Source organism: Sebastes umbrosus, chromosome 11, assembly GCF_015220745.1.
Source record: "Sebastes umbrosus isolate fSebUmb1 chromosome 11, fSebUmb1.pri, whole genome shotgun sequence".
Lineage (NCBI taxonomy): Eukaryota > Metazoa > Chordata > Actinopteri > Perciformes > Sebastidae > Sebastes > Sebastes umbrosus.
In genome coordinates this window covers 7,078,671-7,102,434 of record NC_051279.1, presented here as the reverse complement: position 1 = coordinate 7,102,434, position 23,764 = coordinate 7,078,671, and the positions used below count along the sequence as shown (strand labels likewise).

Genomic DNA, 23,764 nt, shown 5'->3' with positions numbered 1-23,764 from the left:
TAGCCACCGTTGTTCTCCTACACGCTTGGCACATGGGAGAAGTTGCAATCTGCAACCTCACCGCTAGATGCCGCCAGATACACACCGGATTTAGTGACATCTAGCGGTGAGGTTGCAGATTGAAACCTCTCCTGTGTGCCAAGCATGCAGGAAAACTACGGTGGCTGACGCAAAAAAATGCAAAATGGCCCTATCTAGAGCCTGTAGTATAGACTGTATAAAGAAGTGGAGGTAGTCACGTGGTTTGTGGACTGCCGTTTTAAAGCCTCAAGTTTGGCATTGCGGTCATCACCCTCTTGGTTTTTGCCTGTTGCCATCTTGTTTTTTTGCAACCAGAAGTGACACGAGAGGGTGGAGCTGAGTACAACCGAACGCAGAATAAGACATTTTTAGGCGACCAAAATGTTCCGATTAACTTTCAAGAACTGAAAACACACCGTGAAAGGGTTAAAGTTCTAAGACGAAAACACGGACAACTCCCAGGTAGCGACCTGTCAATCACAAGGTAGCCACGCCCTAAAGCATCCCCTGCTTTATGGTCTATTTGACTCTAAATGGGACCATAATTTACTAAATGAACATCATGCTGTATTGAAGAAGACTTGAAACTAGCGATTGAGACCATAAACTCATGTTTACAACGTTTACTGAGGTAATAAATCAAGTGAGAAGTAGGCTCATTTTCTCATAGACTTCTATACAATCAGACTTCTTGTTTGTGCAGAAATAAATGCTGCAGCTCTTCAAGACCAACATTGGTTTCCCGTGTCTCGTTTCACTACAGCTGAGTGGAGTGACGGGGGTTAACTCTAGAGTGAGTAACGTTATTGACTCTGGCCCAAGCAGGAAAAGTTAATACAGTGTTTGGTTTGTCCGTTCTGGGCTACTGTAGAACATGGTGGCCGGCTCCGCAAAAACACAACAATTCTTATTTTCAGGTGATTACACACTAAAGAAAATATACCCATTAAACTTAAATTCCATTTCTGAGAATAGATCTCCCTTATTGTTACACACTGGCCCTTTAAGTATTCATCTTTAGTGTGCCCTTCAAATGGATTAGAACAAAGTTTGCATTTATCTTAATCCAGAGTCTGCATGTGTTTTACATGCTGCGGAAGAACAATTTGCACAGATCAGTGGGTGTGACAAACACACACACTTGAACCTGCATGAATAGTTTGATAAGAGTGTGATAAGTTGAGAATGTAAGTCAAAGAAGGTCAGGTTTTGAACAAGGGAGGAGTGTGGTGAGAGAGCAAGAAAAAACGAACAGAACAAAAATAACAACAGATATTAATTTCAAAGGAGAAAGAAAGACAACGTTTTTGCTCCTTCTAGTGAGTTTTTCACCAGGGTACGTTTTCACCACTTGCGACACTCAAATAGGAGACGTGAATGAAGACCATTAGGAGATAAACACAGACAAATGCAATAATCCACGGACTGATGAAGACTCACAAAACATTAGGTAAATCTGTTCTACGTTTTTCTTTTCTAGTCTGAAGTTATTTTCAAAATGTTAACAAAAAAACTCTGGTTCATGCTTTTAATTTTGGATCTATTTTGTTCATTATATTTTAGTCAAAAAAGTATTTTTTTTTTTTTTAAATTGTCTTGTATTGACACCTACAAGTAAGATTTAAGAAGGAAAAAAATATAATTTTTTTTGGGCTCAAGTAATTTGTGAAAAATGAGCAGAAATAGGAATTCATGTTTAACTCCCTCATTTTTTAGGCATTTGATGAGAATCTTGCTGGGAAATATTACAGATTTTTGGAGTACAACAAAACAAATCCTCTTTACTCCCCTCATCATAACAGATATGGATCGAATCATAAATCTAATTCTACTTCTTTCAGGTAAGTGTTACTCCTTTTAATATGTGTGAGTGTACATTTACATTACATTCATCTGACATACCAATGTGACTTAGAATACGTTCATGTCACAGTTTCTCACTTTATCCCTCAGCTACTGCATGTCAAGTTGGTGGGTTTTCTACCCACACCGTGTCCTTGACACTTTCTTTCCTTTCATTGGCTGTATATCTAAAATTTGAGGTTTCCATTACAGCACTGTTGACTAGTATATAGTGTCTCCATGACTTCTCTCCCACAGGGCTGTGTTCTCTATCTTCATGTGCACTCCATTCCACGTATGCCATATACACATCTCCAATACCCTGGCAAGAGGCAGAGATATACTGCAGAGAGAAATGTTTTGGCATGGCCAACCCAGACGACATGGACAAGATGGAAATGGTTCTCAAAGCTCTTGGGGACCAATACTATGATGCCGCGTGGATAGGACTTCGGAAAGGGGGTACTGAAAGGTGGCATTGGTCTTTGTCAGACAGAGCTCTCTACACGGGGAACGAAAGAAACTATCGAATTTGGGCATCATCAAGTAATTCAGACCCGTGTGGAGTTATCAAAAGTGGGAAACTGAGTACACATTTGTGTGGAATCTTTCGAAATTCAATTTGCTTTGATGGTGAGTCATTCACACACATTTTAACAATTTCTTACTGTCTGTGTAGAGAAGAATACATTCACAAAATCATGGACCAGTGACAAGGTGTCTTCACAATAGAAAACATAGTAGGTCTACTCAGTTCTCAGGATATGAGTAGCAGTGTGTCTGCCATATATGGCAGCTGGTGATGACGGCAGAGATAGCAGCACAGTACTTTGCAAGCCTTTTAACCCCCTTTTTGGGCATCCCGAGTTGTTGAAGCCCCCTTTTGACCAACCTGTGAGTGTGTTCTAAAAAAATAAAACTATGATTTCTATTTTTAGGAAGTAAACAAGGTCGAGATCAGTACATTCTCATTACAAATGCTACGATTTGGCCTGTTGCCCGAGACTACTGCAGAGCACACTACACAGACCTGACCAGTGCGAGGAATATACCAGAGTACAATACACTCCATGATGTAGCCGGTGACCAGGAGGTGTGGGTCGGCCTCTTCAAAGACAAGTGGGAGTGGTTAGACAAGTCGGACTCGTCGTTTAGATACTGGAACTTAGACCACGAGATCCATGCTCCAACTAGCCAAGTCTGTGGTGCTTTGTTCAAGAGTCACTCTGGTGGATGGGGGGAACGGCCGTGTGGAGAACCAAACCAGTCCGTCTGTAAATGTGAGCAAAGTTCCTCATTTTGATTCCTTCTACTCTGTTTTGATTAAATTTCAGCTCATGATCTAAAGTACTACTGATTTTTATAATGCTGATGTGATAGAAATCACTAAACAAATTCACACCTGTAGTTTACATGCTACTCTGTCTTGTCCGGTCTTGATGAATATAATGAAACATATGTCTGTCTCATTATATGAGGTCCCGTTGTGAGCATCATCAAAGTGAGGATCAGCTCACAGGACTCGGTGCTGGAGCAAAACGACCCTGCAATGCAAGACGACATCTTGAAGCAAGTGAGTCAAAGGTCCCATTTACACTTGTCATTTCAAGTGTCGCAATGAAATCCAGATGAGATTTAAGACATTCTGTTTATACTTAGCCACATATACAATACATCTTCCATGGCCAGATCACAAATCTCATTGCAATCCGTTTCAGTTTTCCCTGGGCTAATAATGCCACTGCCAATAATGCCAGAGGAAGAATTGATTGTGCACTTTAGTAGTTTGAAGCAAGACTATGGCTACGTTCCAAGTAGCATACTTTTTCTTTTTTCTTTTAGTACACACAGCAGCTGCCCTAACAAAGCATGCAACGACAATGAAATTGAATTTTTGAAACGACAATGTAAAAGTAATAAGCTATCGTTAAGCTATAAACAAACTACACCACGGTCGCGTGACTTCACGTCACCACCACTAAGCTAATGGTGGACTAGTGTTCGGCGTGATGACGTTTAGTAGTCTCATTTAGCCACTTGTTAGCAACCGCCTTTTTTAAGACACATAAAAGCTTTAAAATTCACGAGTGCGATATTTACTGAGGAATTTTATATCGTAGAATAAAATGTTAAAATCTCTTAAACTCATGTTAACCACAGAAACCCATTCAAAAATCCATTGACTTCAAGACGAGGGAGCCGGAAGGGCTAAAGTCTTAAGTCATATCTGGATTTTAGGACTCATTTCCTGCACAACTCTATTGCCTTATTTGATCGTTCCTCATGTGACTCAGAAATTGTTCCAGTGCACCATCATTAATGACGTTCTGCTCTGCTTTTGTGAACACCCCAGATAACAGAAAATGACTATGAAACCTTTGTAAAAACATTTTGCTGCACATATGTGAAGTTCAATTGACATTCGAAAGTGTCAGTTTGATTGACATTGACATACAGCGAGTATACAGTGAAAGTATTTTCGTTTTTGTTTATGCCTAAACAGTATACTAAGACAATGAATGTATAGTGATATGCATGGAATAGGGACACACTGCTCGTTTAGCAGTAGAGTTTTTGATATTTCTGTTGTTAATTTTCTCTTCTGTTCCTCAGATCATGGCGGAGCTGAAGAAGAAAAATGTGTTGGGTGTTTCCAAATTACGATGGAAGAAGCATCCTGATGGGAGAGTTTTTAACAAGGAACCTCAAAGAAGTGGCTGAAGAGAAAAGAATCAGAGAGGCAGTAAACAAAATACCCAGCCATAAATGTACACACTTCGAGGCCACACTTATCAATTGTAATATTAGCAGTGAACATTTAACATTTCATTTACAACATTTAAGCATGCACTATCATGACATTGGGCCCTCACACACACACACACATTATTAACATTATGTAGCAGTTATATTGATTATTTTGGTATATTTATATGCAGTGAATCATACCATTATCTTTATATGATTTGTTCTAGTATGTTCTAGTATGACAATGTACTGCAGTTCTGTGTGTGGTTTGTCCAAGTAGTGTTGCCGTACCCCAGCAGAAGCCGTTGCTTGACTCTGCAGGGCAGGCTATACATATACTCTGTAGGACAGGTAGATTTATTCTTGTAATATCATGACTTTATTCTAATTATATTATGACTTTATTATTGGAATATTACAATTTTTTTCTTGAAATATTATGACGTTATTCTCATTAAATTACGACTTTATTATCATAATATTACAACTTTTTTCTTGAAATATTATTACTTTATTGTCATTAAATTACAACTTTCTAATGGTAATATTACAACTTTTTTTCTTGTAATATTATGACTTTATTCTAATTAAATTAAGACTTTATTATCATGACAGTAGAACTTTTTTCTTGAAATATTGACTATTCTCATTATATTATGACATGTTCTACTTCTACTCCACTACAATCCAGAGGGAAATATTGTACTTTTTAATTACTTTACAAATTATGATTTTTACAAAGAAACATATGAAGAACTTATAAAAGATGAAAATGTAAATTAAACAGTTTATTTAAGTACAGCTTAAACAATTAGCCTTGTGGGTTGAAAATGAATGGTTAATAAAACTGTTTTTGCTGCATGTAAAACAGTCATTTTATATGCACAAAACAAAAATCATAGTTCCAGCTTCACAAATGTGAAGATTTGCTGTTTTCCTTTTAATAATGTTTAAATTTTTAATATTTAAGTTGTCCTGCATTGAGTACTTTTACATTTAATACTTTAAGTACGTTTTCTTGATTATGCTGATATATTTACTAAAGTAATATTTTCAATGCAGGACTTATAATTGTAATGGAGTATTTTACAATGTGGTATGTGTAGACTTCTTTTACCTAAGTCAGGGGTCAGCAACCTGAGGCTCCGGAGCCACATGCGGCTCTTTAGCGGCTCTCCAGTGGCTCCCTGTGGATTTTTAAAAATGGAAATGAATAAGTATTTTTTGTTTACATTTTCATTTTTATTTATGGTCTATGGTACGACGGTACGATGGAGTATTAGGGAAAAAAAAAAATCTGAGATTTCGAGAATAAAGTCGTAATATTACGAGAATAAAGTCATAATATTAAAGAGTAGTAATTTTACGTGTTATTTTCTTTTTTTCTCATAAAGTTGTGACTTTATTCTCTTAATATTATGACTTTATTCTCGTTAAGTTATGACTTTATTCTCGTAATATTACGACTTTATTCTCGTTAAGTTATGACTCAAATCACGTAATATTACGACTTTTTTTTCTCGTAAACCTATGACTTTATTCTCATAATATTATGACTTTATTCTGGATATCTCAGATTTTTTTTCCCTCAATGTGGCCCTAATTGTCCGTAGTACATTTGCACTTTGACCCTCACTGCATTAGACTTATATACTATATACTTAGACTATAAACTGTGTTACCTTCATCACAATGCTCAAATGTTTTGCGGCTCCAGACAGATTTTATTTTGGGTTTTTTTTGCCTAAAATGGCTCTTTTGATAGTAAAGGTTGCTGACCCCTGACCTAAGTAAAGGATCTGAGTACTTCCTCCTTCACTGTTAACTAGGTCTTGAGTAAATGTACTTATATTTGCCTTTTAAGTTTTACCTTCTCATTTATTGTTTATTAAAAATACTATTGGAAATTTGACTCTTTCATTATTTTATTGTGAAACGCAGAAAAAAACAACAGATTATTTATCTGCATATGAATATATGGATGAGGACTGAGTCTGAACTAGAAGGACCTAAATCTAAATCTGCATCCACTGCTACAAAGAGATCTAAATCTGCATCCAAAGAGAGCTAAATCTGCATCCACTGCTACAAAGAGATCTAAATCTGCATCCAAAGAGAGCTAAATCTGCATCCAATGCTACAAAGAGAGCTAAATATGCACCCACTGCTTCAAAAACCTCTAACTAGAACAATGTATTGACAGAAGTAGAAGAGTATATAATTCACAACAACCACAAACCAGTAAGAGAGAAAAAAAAACAATGAAATTATGTGAATAACTCTTTCATTTCTTTATTATGAAACGCATTAAAAAAACATATTTATCTGCATATGAATATATGGATGAGTCTGAACTATAAGGACCTTCTCACCTCCTAAATTTCTGAATGAACTTTCTAGACTTCAGTGGAACTGCTTATTTCCCTGAAAAGGATAGGGGGGGTTAACATCCGTTGTGAGTGTGCACATTTGACTATCTTGGCTGTTAATAATTATAATATAACCTGGATATATATTATACTTTACTTTAATTATTTAAAAGAATATGCTCAAGATACCAAACTAAAATGTTAAATATTGTTTTTAGGCTGTAACATAGTACACCCCTGTTATCACGTTACAGTGGTACATTCCACATGACAACCTGAGCTAGCATCCACATGCAGAGCTGAGCTTCAGCTGCAGACTGCCACAACCACGGAAAAGCATCCTTTTAACCAACAACTTCTCCTTTCTTTTGTGAAGTTATAGCCTCATTTCAAGCTATTAATCACCAACATGTCTGCTCCTAAGAAGGGAGACTTGTCTTCAAGCGAAAAGGAGTTGTTTGAGGTTATAACTGCAGGTAAGCCTTCTACAGCTAACAGCTAATCCTCCTAGAAACCCACACAGCTTGCAGCTAGCTCCTGTTAGCTTGTGTGATAAGTTACAAATATGACCAAACAGTGTCAGCCTGACTCTTCTGCTGCTCAGTGACTGCCTTCATGAAACCATAGCAATTAACTTAAATGTGAGTTTTGCATGCCAGGCTTGTTAATAAGCTCAATATTAGACAACAGCTTAGGTTATGTGTAGCTGATAGCTTGCTGCTGCTCACATGCTTTTGGAGTCATAAGTGTGTTTATTATGTAACAACTGCATGACACAGACAAATGCATGACTAAATCTTCTAAATGGTTTAGGGCCAAATTACATTTCTGATCTTCTGCTATGTTATGAACCATCCAGACCTCTCAGGTTCATCTGGATCAGGTCTGCTTAGTGTCCTCCAGAGTCACAACTAAAAGTGCAGAAGTTCAAGTTCAAGTTCGTTTTTATGCACCAAATCTTATATATAAATAGTAGTAGAAGTTGCAGTAGTAATTTTAGTAGTTGTATAAGTTGTAGTTCTTGTTTTTGTAGTTGTTGCAGTAGTGATTGTTGCAGTAGTAGTCATAAAATAGATGATATTATATATTATATCATAAAAATGTCAGAATTTAATATCATAAAAATATCTTTAAAAAGTCATAGTATATTATGCAGAATCAAAATAATCAGAAACAATGTCATGATATAGTATGCCATAAAAAAATTATGAAAATATCATAAAAGTCATATTATATCTATATCTATATTATGCACCAAATATCTGGAACAAGCTCCCAGAAACCTGCAGGACCAACTCCAACTCTTTTAAATCAAAGCTTCAAACTTCCCTGTTTGCTGCTGCCTTTTATTAAACCAGATAATGATGTTATATACTGCACTAGAGCTTTTACTCTGTGTGTTATATTCTATTTTAGCTTCTATCCTATAGCTTTTATTTTTAACTTGTTTTTATTTTCTAATCTTTAATGTTTTTATAACTGTTTTAATTATGTCTTAATGTTCTTTTGCACTTTGTCGCAATGTTCTTGAATGTTTATGTAAAGCACTTTGAATTGCCCTGTTGCTGAAATGTGCTCTACAAATAAAGCAGCCTTGCCTAAAAAAAAATATTTGAAAAAAGTGGTGGTTTTACTCTCCAGAGCTGTTTAAACTGTTGGTAAAAGCTTGGTGTTTGTATTTCATACTGTAATAATATTGTATTTTATGCACTTAGGAAATGTTCAAGAGGCCTCAAGACTGCTGGGCTGTAAGGATGTTCGAGTCAACTGCTTGGATGAGGTAACATTTATGCATTTCTGACCCTTAAAGCAGGTTGACACGTTTTGCCTTCATTTTATTTCCAATTCACATGTTTCAAGTTATTTTATTTTAATATGCACAGCAATTACAGAGAAGCAGCCGTTGGCAATGAAGATCTTAGATCTCAGGCTTCCTCCAAAAATGTTCATTAAATAAGATAAGATTAATTTAACCATATACGTAACTTCTGTTTTTTTATAACATGTTCATATTTTTTCTGCTTCAAACGACCTGACAGGTTTTATAAAGTTTGTCTTGTATTAATCCTTGAGAACAACAACATGAGCTTGTATCTCTTACTTGAATGTAATCATTTGTGCAGAAGTGTCACCTGTAGAAGAGAAAACATACTAAGATCCTTCAGTAAAGGTCTTTCTTTGTTCAGTGACACCTGTGAGTGACAAGAGCTCTTTTGTGTCCGCCTGTCAAAATCAGGTGTTTGAAACGGTTGTTCTGTTAAGTAATGAAAGTTGGGTGAGTCTTTTCAGTACTCAAGTATCTTCAGTACATTTTGTTCTTCTACTGTTTGCATAAGAGGAGAAACAATACCATCATATCCAAAAATTGTAGAAAGATTGAATAAATACACAAAGGCAAAATGCAAAAAGATAGAATACAAAATACAAGTGCAGTTCATCAATCAAAAGTTCAATAAAAGTTCTCCTATTTGTGACATGCAATCGATACTGTATGAAAAGAACAGGCAAGGTGCAATGCATATAAAGGTGAAACGATTTGCCATTAGTGGATCAGCAGAAAATTAATACATTTTGATAATCAATTAATCGTTTCCATCATTTTTCAAGCAAAGATATGATTTTTAAGCACAAATGTCAATCATTCTATTATATCATCTGATCATGTAAACTGATTATCTTAAGGTTTTTTTGGTCAGACAAAACAAGACATCTGAAGTCGATACTTAATAATTATTAATTGAGAAAATAATTAGAAGATTAATGAAGAAAAAAGTATGTTATGTATATCCTTTAAGCTCGATAGTCTTCATTAATCTGACTGAGTATTTCAACTTCACAGTACGTATAATATTACAACAGGTGAAGGTACAGTCATTAGGACAACACAGACAGAGATAATCACAAATTAAAAATAAATATTCTAATTATTTAACACTTTTAAACTCTTTATTATTATTATTAGGAGCGACAATATCCAATATGCTTAGCAGTATAAAAGTGTTTTTCTTTGCAATTTTAATAAAGACGTTTATCTTCATGATTAAACCCTGTATATTTTTACAAATGTTCTGTAGTAACCATTTCTTTTCATAGTTTTTGATTGTGTAAAAGTCAAATTGTTCATGTAAATTGTGCAGTGTCTTACAGCTGTTTTTGTCTTGTCCACAGTATGGGATGACCCCTCTCATGCACGCTGCTTACAAAGGAAAAGCAGACATGTGCAAGTTGCTGCTGCAGCACGGAGCGGATGTGAACTGCAATGAACATGAGCACGGATACACAGCGCTGATGTTCGCCGGCCTGTCAGGTTGGAGTTCATCGTCACAGCATTATGATTCAAAATCTCATCTCTGTCTTTTTGGAAAGTCTCTCCCTGTATGTGTTGTGACTCCTCTTCCTCTGTGGCTGCAGGTAAGACTAATATCACGTGGATGATGTTGGACGCGGGGGCAGAAACAGACTTGGTCAACTCTGTAGGAAGGACCGCCGCACAGATGGCCGCCTTTGTCGGTACGTCTGTTTGTGACATGCGCTCATTCTCATAACAGTCAACAGTTTTGTTCAGCTTTGTATCGTCATGCACACAAAGACGAGGGATCACACTGCACTTCTCTGTCAGTCAGGAACATTTACCCACTAATTTTGTAATAAATTCACCAACAGATGCTTTTACTTTTCTTGGTTTACTGGTAGGGAGGCTACAATTTACACTTACATTATTAGGGTATTTTTAACAGACATTAAAACCATTAGGGCTGCAACTAACGATTATATTCTTAGTCGATTAATCTGTCAGCTATTTTCTTGATTATTCGATTAGTTGTTTGTACTATAAAATGTTAAAATATGGTGAAAAATGTGTTTCCCGAAGCCCAAGATGACATCTTCAAATATCTTGCTTTGTCCAAAACTCAAAAGTATTCTATTTGCTGTCAAAGAGGAGTAAAGAAATCTGAAACTATTCACATTTAAGAAGCTGGAATCAGAGAATTTTTATAGAATGACTTAAACCGATTAATCGATTATCAAAATAGTTAACAATTAATTTAATAGTTGACAACTAATCGATAAATCGTTGCAGCTCTAAAAACCATACTGCATAGGGTTTTTTTCACTTTAATTACTTTTTGCGAAGATATATCCTAAGTGTTTGTTTTGACTTATGTACTTATTTGATCAAAGTTTTGTTGTTGTTTCTGCAAGGATACATCCGTGTTCTCCAGGGGGTGCGAAATTTTGGTACTGACTGACGATGTTGATACCAATAATATGATTGGTACAATATCTGTGTTGCCACAACAACAAAAAAACATTCTTATCCGTTGCTCAGGTCCATCTGGGACTTGAACAGTCCCCACATTACTCCACAACTCCGTACAGAGAGCCGAGGTGACAGGATTTCGTTTGCCGTCACCATAACTGGACCCGCGAAAGCAAGACATCTAATCAGTGCCAACGTTAGAAATGTTAGGCTAACTAGTTTGTGCTGTAAAGGGACAGACAGTATATAGCCGTTGCTCTGCGTGTTTGTTGAAAAGGGAATCTTGTGCTGAGATGTAATTATGACTGAGGAAACTCAGATTTTGGATCCCTCTAAAGCTTTTGCCGCTTACACAATATACTGACAGGTCAAACACATTTGGAATAAAAAAGTCTCCAGTTAGGCTCCAACTGGTCGGAAGTTGGTGAAAGAGCCAAGGTTTCTCCGTTTAAAAATAGCAAATGTCTCTTCTTTTCCCTCCTCAGGGCAACACGACTGTGTCACGGTGATCAACAACTTCTTCTCCCGTGCCAAACTGGATTACTACACCAAGCCCCAGGGTTTGGAAAAGGAACCCAAGCTTCCAGCCAAACTGGCCGGACCCCTTCACAAGGTCATCATGAGCACCAACCTGAACCCCGTCAAGGTAGGACTCCGCTGGACAGGGAATGGTAACATAGTAATTGTGCCTCCTTGTACATTTCTGGGGAATATTAACAGTAGTAGAGAAATCTTAATTGTCTGCATGAGTGGTTCTTAATCCAAACACACCAGCAGCCAATTACACTGATTGCATGCCTTTATGTAGCGAGGGGGAAAGTAATCAGAGAACTAATCAGCTGCTGCAGTGATTAGTTAGATTGGAAACCAGCATGCTCTTGTGCCTCTTGGATCTTGCACCATGCATGAGAGAACAAAGTGAGGTTCAATTTGTGCCAAAAATAGACAACTTCTATCCGCTTTGTACAATAGTGCCTACTGTTACGGCTACAAGGGGGAACTCCACCAATTTTACACAAATCTTGTTTTACACAAATCAAGTCTTTTTACAAATCTTGGGGGGAGCACTATTGCATATATGTTAAAAAAAATGTATTGGTGTGTATGTGTATGTGGTTCCAGAGGGAGCTGCACAATAATGTCACATGAGTCAGCGTTGGTTGGGGCCACTGGGCATCCTCCAGGTCTGAAAAGTGCCCTAAACTTGCATTCATTCTAATAGCCAGCAGGGGGCGACGCCTCTGGTTGTAAATAGAAGTCTGATTGTATAGAAGTCTATGAGAACATGAGCCTACTTCTCACTTGATTTATTACCTCAGTAAACATTGTAAACATGAGTTTATGGTCTCAATCGCTAGTTTCAAGTCTTCTTCAATACAGCATGATGTTCATTTAGTAAATTATGATCCCATTTAGAGTCAAATAGACCATAAAGCAGGGGATGCTTTAGGGCGTGGCTACCTTGTGATTGACAGGTCGCTACCACTGCGTTGTGTTATGTAGATGGTGATGCTGGTGAAGGAGAACCCCCTGGTGGCGGAGCCGGAGGCTCTGGAGAAATGCCGCCGGGTGATGGAGCTCATCTGTGAAAAGTGCGTCAAGCAACAGGACATGAACGAGGTGCTGGCCATGAAGATGCACTACATCAGCTGCGTGCTGGGAAAGTGTGCCTCCTTCCTCAAGGACCGTGACGACAAGCTGGACGGCCTCATCAAGAGGTGAGTCCGTGGGGGATATTTACTCAGGATTTGTGGCCCTTTTGTAATTGCTAAATAGCAAAATAATTTTGCCAAAGGACCACATTGAGATTTTAGCTGTTGCACTTGTTTCAAGATTGCAGACATACCACAGCAGCAGACTAAATTTTGTGTGATTTTTTTTTTTTTTTCACGTGTGGGAAAAGCAGGTTTAAAATCTGCAGCACTGTTTTATCATACACAGAGAGAGAGAGAGACAGGTCAAAAGAGACAAATGAAAAATTAAAAGACGCATTACAACCTTGTTTTATCCGAATTCTCAGCACAAGACAAATGAGCAGTAGTGCAACAGTAGTCGCAGTTCCAAAAATATCTTCTCTTTAACAAAATAATTAAAATTTACCAGCAGAAAACTTTTTTTTTCACACTCCATTGCTTTCCAGACAAACAGATTAGCATCAGATCTTATTTAGTTTACTGCAGCTGGACTCATTTATATCTGTAGTCTTAGTAAATACCCATGCTAAATAAAAAAAAATGCAGTGAGGATGTTTGTGATGGACTTTGTAAACTTTTGCAAATGTCATATCATAATTAATTACAAATACATATTATAAATGTAAACTAATATCTGTAAAAACTACGAGAAATATGTTTAATTTCACTTTTCTCTGTATTTTATTTCATCTTAAATTAATGGTGGGAGGTGAAAAGATGCTCTTTAATGCATTTTAAGGTATTCAAGCTACTTTTAAAGGAACTTCTTCAGTTTTAATGTCTGGAGTGTGTATCTTTGTCAATGCTGTCACTGCCAAAGGCAGTATGTTTTCAGGTTGTCTGTCCACTTGGAATCCAGGATGAACTGATTCGATTTTGGTGGTCAAAGGTCAAGTTTTTGGCCATAACTTAAGAATTCATATACTAATTGGAACAATTTAAGACAAATGTCTAACAGGATGAAGTGATGAAGTGATGGCATTTTGGACAGACATGGATGTAAACTGCAACTTGACTTGTTGGTGGAGGAATACAACAGTGAGGCGTGAGTTCCTCCTGTACCAGTTTTACTAGATTGTGATGCAGGTTTAGACAGAATTGTAGCCATGATTTCAGCTTCAAGACAAAACTGCGAGGAGACTGACTGGAGCTCTGTCTATTCCAACAGCTTCTTTCAGTTTAACATCATATCTCATGATTGAAATTAATCTTTCAAAACATATTGAAGTACCTCTGAAAGCTGTTATCATGATAACAGCTGTAAAGTGTTTAGCATTTCCATTATAAAAGTTGATCTCCTTCGTCCCCGTCCTGCAGTTTGCTGAAGGGTCGGGACGGCGATGGCTTCCCCGTGTACCAAGAGAAGTTTCTCAGAGAGTGCATCCGCAAGTTCCCTTACTGTGACGCTACTCTGCTGCAGCAGCTGGTGCGGAGTATCGCCCCTGTGGAGATTGTGAGTTTGCATGAGTGAAATAAAAAGTGTTTGTGTTTAAAGCCAGTATTTTGCTGCTCTTTATTACATCACAGTAGATCTTAAACTTTACATTGGATTTGAATGAGTCTCATCTAAATGTTAAACTCTCTGTGTTAGTGTTTTGTTTTTTGCGATGTCTAATCTGTTTTCTTGTCCACTTTTTTTCTTTCCATCCTCGCAGGGTAACGACCCCACAGCTCTGTCAGTGCTGACTCAGGCCATCACAGGTCAGGTCGGCTTCATGGACGCAGAGTTTTGTACTTCCTGTGGAGAGAAGGGAGCGGAGAAGAGATGCTCCGTCTGTAAAATGGTGAGTGTCGAAACGACAGCAATATATCAATTTATGCCTTTTCTACATGTGCAAAAGTTTTAGTATCTTTTCAACTGCAACTTCTCAGCAGTAAACTTTATAAAACAACGAAGATCTTCCAGAACAATAAAGATAATATTCAACATTTTTAAATATTTTTATGGGGCATTATTTTTTACTTTTATTAGATAGCGAGAGTGAAGAGATACAACAAAGGTCCCTGGTTGGATTCAAACCAGGGTCATTGCATTTCATTGTCACTGTGCCATGGGTTCACCCCTGTTCAACATTTTTAATTTAATATATTTAAATTTGTGATACGTTCAGTAGGGGCTTCCATGTGCAGGGAAACTTTTAATTAAGTCAACTTTATTTTCTTTTGGCACTAGGTGATCTACTGTGGCCAAGCTTGCCAAAAGATGCACTGGTTCACCCACAAGAAGGTTTGCAAGTCACTCCAAGAGCAGAGAGAGATGCAGGAGGCCGAATCAGCCGAACTGAGGATGCAGCAGAGCAAAGGTACTTGATCTAAGAGACAAAATAATACACAGATTAAAACACTACAACAGGTTAAACACTCATCCCACATGCACAGATTACCATCGAAAGAGTGTTACATGATAAAAGGGGATTACCTTATAATAATAAAAAGTACAGAAACACAAGAAGCATCTACATGAAGATAATTTTTAATCAGCAGATATCTGAAATTAACTTCAAACTCACTGCATATTCACTTTAGTCGCAGTGATGGATGAAACCATCCTTCCATGCTTACATTTTCAGTTCTCTCAAGTAAAAGTTTATGGAAGACTTTGAGCAAAAAAAAATGGATTGGAAAAACAAAATGTCAATAAGTAATATAAAAATAATAAAATAAATAAAGACTCGGTATTTTTGTTTGTTTTTTTTCCTCAAAGAAAAAAGTCTGGAAATAATTTCTTTCATGAAGTGGGTAAATAAAGACAGATCCTAGATTTTAAAAATCTGTAAAAAAAAAAAAAACCATTGCAATGGGACATAAAATCCAGGGGAAATTGGTTTTAACCAATCTGCTTTTGATTTTTTTTTTATATCTAAAAACCGAAAACAACAAGCCTGTAAAATCTGTTGAAATCATGTTGAAGCCTGAATTTTAAAAGACATGAAAGCTTCATCACACAAATCTATTTCTTGTCCAGGTTGCACTTTGTTAGGAGGAAGTAAAGTTCATTAAACCAACATGACAGAACTCAAAAACGGTTGAAGGTCAACCTCAGATGTGTCGATTCAGTATAAAAGCGTGGTCAGACCTAACTGTGTTGTCCGTGTGTTTCAGAGGAGAGTGAAGCCGTGCAGGAGGCCACAGACTCCGTGCAGGAGCTCTCACTGGAGACCAACAGTGAGGTCGCCCCCTCAGAAACCTCAAACCCCACCTCCATCCCAGCTGCTGACAACTGAGGAAACAGTCAGCAAACCAGAATACATCCACAGACCGAGAGCTATCTGGCAGTGAGACTGAGAGCCAGATGAGGACTGGTCTAGCCGCATATAAGAACCCATATTTATTATCGACCTGAGACTGTCACAAAGGCGGGGAGACACTAAGGCATACGAGGAAGGTTTGTGCCACAGCAGTCATCTTTAATGTCATTTTTATATGGTTAATTTTTCAGATATTGTCATATGTGAATGTGAAAATTGTGTAGGCTGATGTGTTTTTGGTAGAGGTCACTGGGAGGGGGAACATGCGAAGAGCTAATGGTTCACATCAATGATGGAACGTAATTCTGCCTTAAGAAACTGTAGCAATCTGCGCAGGAAAGACGTGACTGTGTAGCCAATCAGAGCTGTTTGTTTGTTTGCAATATACTTGATTTGTTTTCTGGGACGGGGTTTTGTTTTTTGTACCAATAACTTGATGGCAGATTGTGAATGGATGGCATGGCTGCACAATATTGACCAAAAATGTATATTTTTTAAATATAAACAACCTAAACATGAATTTATTTTTAGTGTATCGTGAAAGACGACGTTAATGCTCAGGATTTTTCCAAACGGTAACAAAATGAAACATGATGATGCATCATTTGTTGGTCAAGCATTGTTGTACACAAGAACACCATGGCCAGGACGCTTTGTTTTGAGAAATTTTCAGTAGTATTGTTTTGATATTCTTTCATTTATTGTGCAGCCTGAATGGACAGAGACGTTTAAGTCACACGACAGATCCAACGAGGCATTGTTTGTCCTGAACTCTGATAATCTACAATATGTCAAACAACTTGAGCTCACGTTAAATAAAGACCAACTTCATCAAAGTAGATTTTCATATTTGTATCAGCCTTCTCACAGAGTTACCTGTTTATTAGGTACACGTGTACAATTTATTGCAATCCAGTACAGCATTCATGCAACAAGGTGTAACAGTGAAGCTTGTAATGCTCAGTTATGCCCATATTAATGGATTTTGTAACTTCTATTATTCTTTATCTTACTTTGATTTGAGGTTTTTGATGATTATGCGATACATTTTCAAACTACAGTTCCTATTATTTAGGGGGGATGTAAACAGGAAGTATAATATTGCCATGCAGTCAGTGAGTTAGCTGTGGGTTTCAACTTGAGCCCTGTTTTTAGCTGATATTTGTTTTCATTTTGACACATTGGCACCATTAAAAGTACGCCGAAGTAGCTGTTAGCAGTTCCTGTTTGCAATGTACCCATAGATATACAGACAACTATCACTGGATTAGTTTGATACTGAAGAAAACTTAAAAACGTGAAGATTCTCAGGCAAGGTCTGTTAAAGGGAGCTTCTTTTTTTTATTATTATTTCTAATTTATGATTTATGGACAATTTACATACGAACTACAGGAACTTCCCTTTTTTTAATTTATTTTTTAAGAACACTGGCATGCACCTGTCTTTTTCACCTCACGCAGTATCTTTGCCTCATGTTTCTCCCTGCACACCTCACAGTGTGTGTTTCTAATAACAATTAAGTCAGTTTACAAAGCAGCAGAATCAGAGAATAGTATATTTATACCATGCATTCTTCTCCTTCGTCAAAACTTGCCTACATTTCCCTCAACGCAACTTGACCACTGACAGTTCAGTCGGATATTTGTGTGTCCTATGCTAGTAGCGGCTAATGTAGTCTTGAGCAGCTGGCCTCAAGCAGAGATGAATAGCGGGCTTTAGAGGTCTGGTAAACTCACTTCTTTCTAACTACACACCCCCAGATTTTTCAATCTTTCAAGTTTGTTGCCTTCAAACCCAACTGAAGTTTATCAGACTTCACGGAGCTCCCTCTGGAGCCACAAAAGGCTTAATACAACGTTTTGCACATGCAGCGATACTTCCGCAACACCTGTAAACAAACTTAGATGTGTCAAATTGGTGGAGTTCCCCTTTATGTAGATTCCCCGAGTAAGCAGGACGATAAAATGCAGTGTAATATGTTTTGACTGATCATTATGAAGCATGTTTGAGGCCACTAATACATTACAAACACATCTTTGCACTGTATTACGACTGGAAACAAACATCGTCTCAGCTTGAGGACTGTATTGCCCGTCTGCAGAAGGCCACAGACTGGAGGACACGGTGACGCTCCTGGCTGCACATCTGGAAGGACCTCCTCCTCTCCGCTGACTTCACCTCTGACGGCACAGCAGATACAGACAAATGGAACAGAATACAAGCCACACACAACACAAGTAGTAGATTGTGACAGGCCTGGGGCTTTGCAGGTCAATAAAGTATGTCCCAGAGATCTTACCTTTTCTATCTAAAACCTGGATAGAAGGCAAACAGTGGATCACATGGTGGCGATAACCGGGTTCATGGGAGATGGGATTGAGGAAAAAAGCTGCAAAGAAGCCCTCATTATTAAAAAGTATCCAACAGATTACAGACATACACTCACGCTGCTGTAATCTTGTAGATATCAGTGGACTTGTTGGCTGTTTAAAGCATAAACAGACTGTCAGAGGCTCAAGATTTATGAGTTTCATCACTCACTTGCAGTTTGGAGCTGCTGCATCCTCCTGAGCTCATGCAATGTGTCCTCCAGCCCTCTGATCTGGTTGTTGTGGAGAAACAGAAGTCGGAGGCAGGTCAGATGGTTTAGGGACCCTGTATGAGAGACCAGGGAGGATCAACTAAGAGGGTCTTCTTTTTTTAAGTTTTATTTATCTAGGGCACATGTGGCAAACGTTGTGGGTTAAAGGAGCATTAAGTACTTTATATCTTGGACTGAAATATGTCAACAACAACCATAATGTGTATCTGTCCTCCTAAAAGCACAGTCTGAAAAGTAAGTTGTAGAAAAACAAAAATGAACCTCAGATTTTAGGCCATCTAAAAAAATATATCTTTTATATATCTTATGATCAAGGTTAGAGGAGAATGGCATTAATTGATGTCTCCCCTGTCTGTCCAGGGATTCAAACCAGCAACTTCCCAACCAGAGGCCCTTTTAATTTCATCTAATTTTCACATTATCTTCACAGGAAAAATAAAGATTCACCAGAAATAGACTTGATGTTGTTGTTGTGGAGGTAAAGTTCAGTCAAGCAGCAGTTGAGGGAACGGCAGCTGAGCTCTCTGATCTGATAGATTGAAAATAAACAGAAATTAGTCTCAATTCAAACTTTAAAAATCATCCTGCTGCTGAAATACATGCAGCTTTACAGAAGCCTACCTTGTTGTTGTTCAGCCACAACTTCCTCAGGAAGTGAAATCTTGATAAGTCAGGGACGCTGGTGAGTTTTCTGTTCAGCAAAATAGCAAAATTATTCAATTGAAATTATGTAGCAGTGTGAATCTCAATTTCCCGAGCAGCAGCAGTGAGAGTCACAAATATTTTTTTTTAAATGCCCAAAAAAGTTGTCTTACTTTGTGGCAACGCTGAGTTGGCAAACATCAACGTCCCTCCTTATTCCAGACTTCTGAAGAGACTTCTTTATGTCCTGTATTCAGGTTGAGAGAAGAAGAAAATACAGATAAAATTTGACAAAAGCTACAATCATGTGCCCTTTGTAATCTGGGCTTTTAAAAGTGTTTGAAAGCCTTTACCTCGGCCACCTCCATTGTCTGTCACCTTTGGATACTCACACCTGTTGCCAGGAAACTCCTTGTTGTGCACAAAATCACAACAAACAAAAATAAGTCTTCTCTTGTATTTAAAACAAATATATTAGTTTTATGTTCATTTATCTTGAATGCATGGATTGTAGTAGATTTGTGTATTTTTCCTGTTAAATTTGGAACAGATTAGTGATCAAATATCTTCATCATTCATCTGCAGGGAAGGCAAATATCCAGCAGAGGGCAGTGTTTCCCCAAAATTAACAGGCGAACAAGGTCAATGTAGTTTAGTTTGCAGGTTTATTTATTCACATTCCCAATAATGTGCAATGGAAGCCAAAAAAACAATTACTCTTTGCATTCAAGACAACCAGAGACAGAAGAATATCAGTAAAAACCAGTTGGTGCAGTGATTCTTTGAAATAAATCCCTCCACAGTAATGTGTTTACTGTAATTTGAGGATTTTGAGTTTTGGAAACTTTTTATGTTTTCTTCTGCTACATTTCACATCGAAATATTCTACTTTTTGTTCCATAACATTGATGTTTGTATGTTGTGTAATGTTTGTATGTCCACCAGTACCATGCAGTGATGGAAAAAGTACTTAAAGGTCCAGTATGTAGCATTTTGGGGTATCTATATGCAGAAATCGAATATTACTTACATTCACAACTTATCACAGTCTTATCAAACTATTCATGCAGGTTTAAGTGTGTGTTAACACACATCCACTGATCTGTACAAATTGTTCTTCCACAGCATGTAAAACACATGCAGACTCTGGATTAGGATCAATGCAAACTTTGGTCTAATCCGTTTGAAGGGCACACTAAAGATGAATACTTAAAGGGCCAGTGTGTAACAATAAGGGAGATCTAATCTCAGAAATGGAATATAATTTTAATAAGTATGTTTTCTTTAGTGTATAATCACCTGAAAATAAGAATTGTTGTGTTTTCGTAACCTTAGAATGAGCTGTTTATATCTACACAAGGAGCGGGTCCTTTTCATGGAGCCGGCCGCCGTGTTTCTACAGTATAGGCCCACTGCCGGGTAGCTTGTGAATTTCACCAAGGGGTCAATAAAGTTTATCCATAATAATACATCATAATGTATTAGTTGATTATATTTTTTTATTATTATTCTGAATCTGCAAAATAACAAAATGTATCAAATAAATGTAGAGTAAAAAGTACAATAATTGCCTCTGAAGTATAAAGTCTCAGAAAATAGAAATACTCAAGTAAATTACAAGTATGTCAAAATTGTACTTAAGTGCAGTACTTGAGTATACTTAGTTACTTTCCACCACTGGTGCATATGCAACACGCTAATAGCTTAAACAAAGCACTTGAAAGTGTACCATGAGTATAGTGGTTTGTAAATATGGTAAAAGTAGCATTGATGGTCATATGAGAACCCTCTCAGGGAACAACAGAAGTGAAGGAGACACGGCCCTCCTTCCGTTTGGGTCTTTTCCAAACTCTGTAGCCTCTGTGACCTTTCTTTCTTGGCTTTGTTCCAGGTGTTGTGCATTCCTTTTGTTCCCTTTCCGGTCGACCCTCGCCACACCTCCCATTACTGCATGTGGGCGCTTCCTGATCATGCACACACTCCCGCCATGCCACTTGTCAATATGCCATTAACCCAGGCACCTTTCATTTCCCATGAGGGTTAGGGGCTACCGAATTCCTGCTGCTGAGTTTCGCTGCTGCTGAGGGCACAAAAGAGAGAGAGAGAGACTATCATATTCACTTTTCTGCATTCATTTAACCCCGGTCCCACAAGAGGCTCAGAGGGGCGTCGGAGTGTAACTAAGAGCTGGCCGTGTTGCCCTTTATTTTCTCTCGGAAGTGAAGTGACTGAGCCTCTGGTGCTCCTGTTTGAGGACAAACAAAAGAGAGGAAACAATAACAGAAACTGTGAAGTTTAATGACAGACTGGCTTCACCTGCTGGGGAGATCTACATCTACTCAAGCACATGGCCAAAAGTATGCGGACGCCTGAACTTCATACAATAAGAGCTTCTATTCAGTTTTTGGAACCTGCTGCAGGGATTTACTGTCATTCAGCCACAAGAGCATTCATGAGGTCAACCACTGGAGTTGGATGATGAGGCCTGGGTCCCAGTCGGCGTTCCGGTTCATCTCAAAGGTGTTGGATGGGGATGAGGTCAGGGCTCTGTCAAGTTTTTTCACCATTTCTTTATGGAGCTGGCTTTGTTGCATGAAGGCACTGTCATGTTCAAACAGGGAGCCACAAAAAATAGCCCCAGACCAAAAGTACGTAAATGTTAGTTGACAGGTGTCCACATAGTTTTGCCCATAGTGCATCACTAATTAAACTTTATATCCTTCATTTAAAATCCTTCCTTCTGTTATACCTACAATCATGTTTTTAATATGTATTCCCTTGTTTCCTAAATTATTTCTTTCTCTCCTTCCTGATCTGACATCCTGAAAATACAAACAAAATTGGATGTATGACATTTTCAACTGACTGCAAAACTAAACTGCTTTTCTTAACAATGACTACTTTAAAACATTGACTCTCAAAGTGGGGTCTGGGGACCCCTAGGGGTCCGTGGCACTCTGTCAGGGGGTCCGCGGAATAATTTGCCATAATTTTAAAATTGTGCTGTATCCTTAATAAGTACTCATCTCATCTCATCGCATCGCATCGCATCGCATCGCATCGCATCGCATCGCATCTTATAAAATGTTATCTTGTCTGGTCTTATCTTATCTAATCTTGTGGGACTAATAAAAGATGATCTTAACTTAATTTAACTTAATTTATCTTGTGGGATTAATAATAGATTATCTTATTTTAACTTATCTTATTAACTTAATTTAACGTAACTTATCTTATCTTAACATGATTCAAACTGTGTTTCTGTTTATCTCTATCAAACAGGTCTGAAGTATTTAGGTTGAAAAGTTTTAGAATACAAATAGCTCCTATGGCATCTAAGAGTACAAATTGTAGTAGGCATATGATTAATCTGTGTTAGGATAAATTCCTAACTTTTAACCGTGACTTTTAACACTGTGGTATTGCTAACTTTGAATATTTCCTCCACTGTTGATTAAAACGATAACCTTTCACTCAAGAGAAGAAAGACTTGCCCTCGGGCGTACTCGAGACTACAGCCCTAAAAAAAAAAAGTGCCTGTGTGATAATACAACCAAGTGATCCCCGTATCAGCTTTCATTCACATGAGCAACAATTAGTGTCTCTGCACGACGCCTCTTTTCACATCAGTAAGACGAGCCTGGATTGAGCGTTCCCCACAAAAGTAATTACACCTCTCCTTGTTTTGTACAGCGGACACACAAAGACTCCAGCTAGTCTGGGCACTCGAATCATTAGCCGTGTGACTGACAGGGGATCGAGAGGCAGGCAGAGGGAGGATGGCACAGACAGACAGCAAATTACACACAGACAATATCAGCTTTCATTCTTGAATTAATAGACACGAGAGAGAGGCAGGTCGCAACGTGGAGGAGATCCAACAAACTAACCAGAAGGTAAAACATGAGTCTTAAATCATCAGCTGAGTTACATGTGTGATTCATGTTCTGTCACTACTGATTAATGAGCAGCTGTGGGCTGGATCAGGGTCAAATAATGTCTGCAATCATGTAATTTGTCTGACACTCAGAAGAACAACACAACAGACAAAGAGCTCAGAAGATTCAGCAGTAATTGCTCAGTAATTGATCAGTTTTTCTGCATCTGGGCCGATTTGTTTTGGTTTAGTGAACATAAGTAACATTAATAAAAAACATATCAGGCTTTGTCAGGGGGAGAACAGTAACGTCCTGGAGCTATATTTCTCCATCGTCGTCCCCGATGCTTCCACAGTTCATCTATCAAAATGATGACATGCATTTAATTTCTGACAAAACAAATTTGGAAACTAAAAACTGGAAAATTGAGTCATAAAAGCAGACAATCATATGAATGA

The 23,764-nt window shown here is 37.9% G+C and overlaps 2 protein-coding genes and 1 long non-coding RNA gene across 4 annotated transcripts; 2 read left to right on the top strand and 1 right to left on the bottom strand.

Annotated features, from left to right (window-relative positions):
• The first annotated feature begins 917 nt into the window (after window positions 1-917).
• On the top strand, window positions 918-5,046 carry LOC119497333 (macrophage mannose receptor 1-like). Its single transcript, XM_037785392.1, has 6 exons — window positions 918-1,471; window positions 1,824-1,862; window positions 2,122-2,496; window positions 2,802-3,143; window positions 3,342-3,436; window positions 4,477-5,046. The coding sequence occupies exons 1-6, from the start codon at window positions 1,450-1,452 to the stop codon at window positions 4,582-4,584; spliced, it is 981 nt and encodes a 326-aa protein (XP_037641320.1). The 5' UTR covers window positions 918-1,449; the 3' UTR covers window positions 4,585-5,046.
• A 2,199-nt stretch (window positions 5,047-7,245) lies between these two features.
• Window positions 7,246-17,022, top strand: ankmy2a (ankyrin repeat and MYND domain containing 2a). The gene is made up of 10 exons (XM_037785568.1): window positions 7,246-7,456; window positions 8,696-8,760; window positions 10,149-10,287; window positions 10,392-10,490; window positions 11,727-11,887; window positions 12,745-12,959; window positions 14,253-14,388; window positions 14,591-14,719; window positions 15,109-15,238; window positions 16,038-17,022. Exons 1-10 carry the CDS (start codon window positions 7,390-7,392, stop codon window positions 16,157-16,159), a joined length of 1,263 nt encoding a protein of 420 aa, XP_037641496.1. The 5' UTR covers window positions 7,246-7,389; the 3' UTR covers window positions 16,160-17,022.
• Window positions 17,023-17,244: 222 nt separating this feature from the next.
• On the bottom strand, window positions 17,245-20,680 carry LOC119497437. Of its 2 annotated transcripts, XR_005208919.1 has the most exons (5): window positions 19,602-20,680; window positions 19,408-19,477; window positions 19,234-19,315; window positions 18,484-18,839; window positions 17,245-18,364 (listed from the first exon to the last, which is right to left on the bottom strand). It is a non-coding gene; the product is annotated as an uncharacterized LOC119497437 (long non-coding RNA). The 2 variants fall into 2 exon arrangements; XR_005208918.1 differs by having other exon boundaries at window positions 17,245-18,839.
• Between the last annotated feature and the right edge of the window lie 3,084 nt (window positions 20,681-23,764).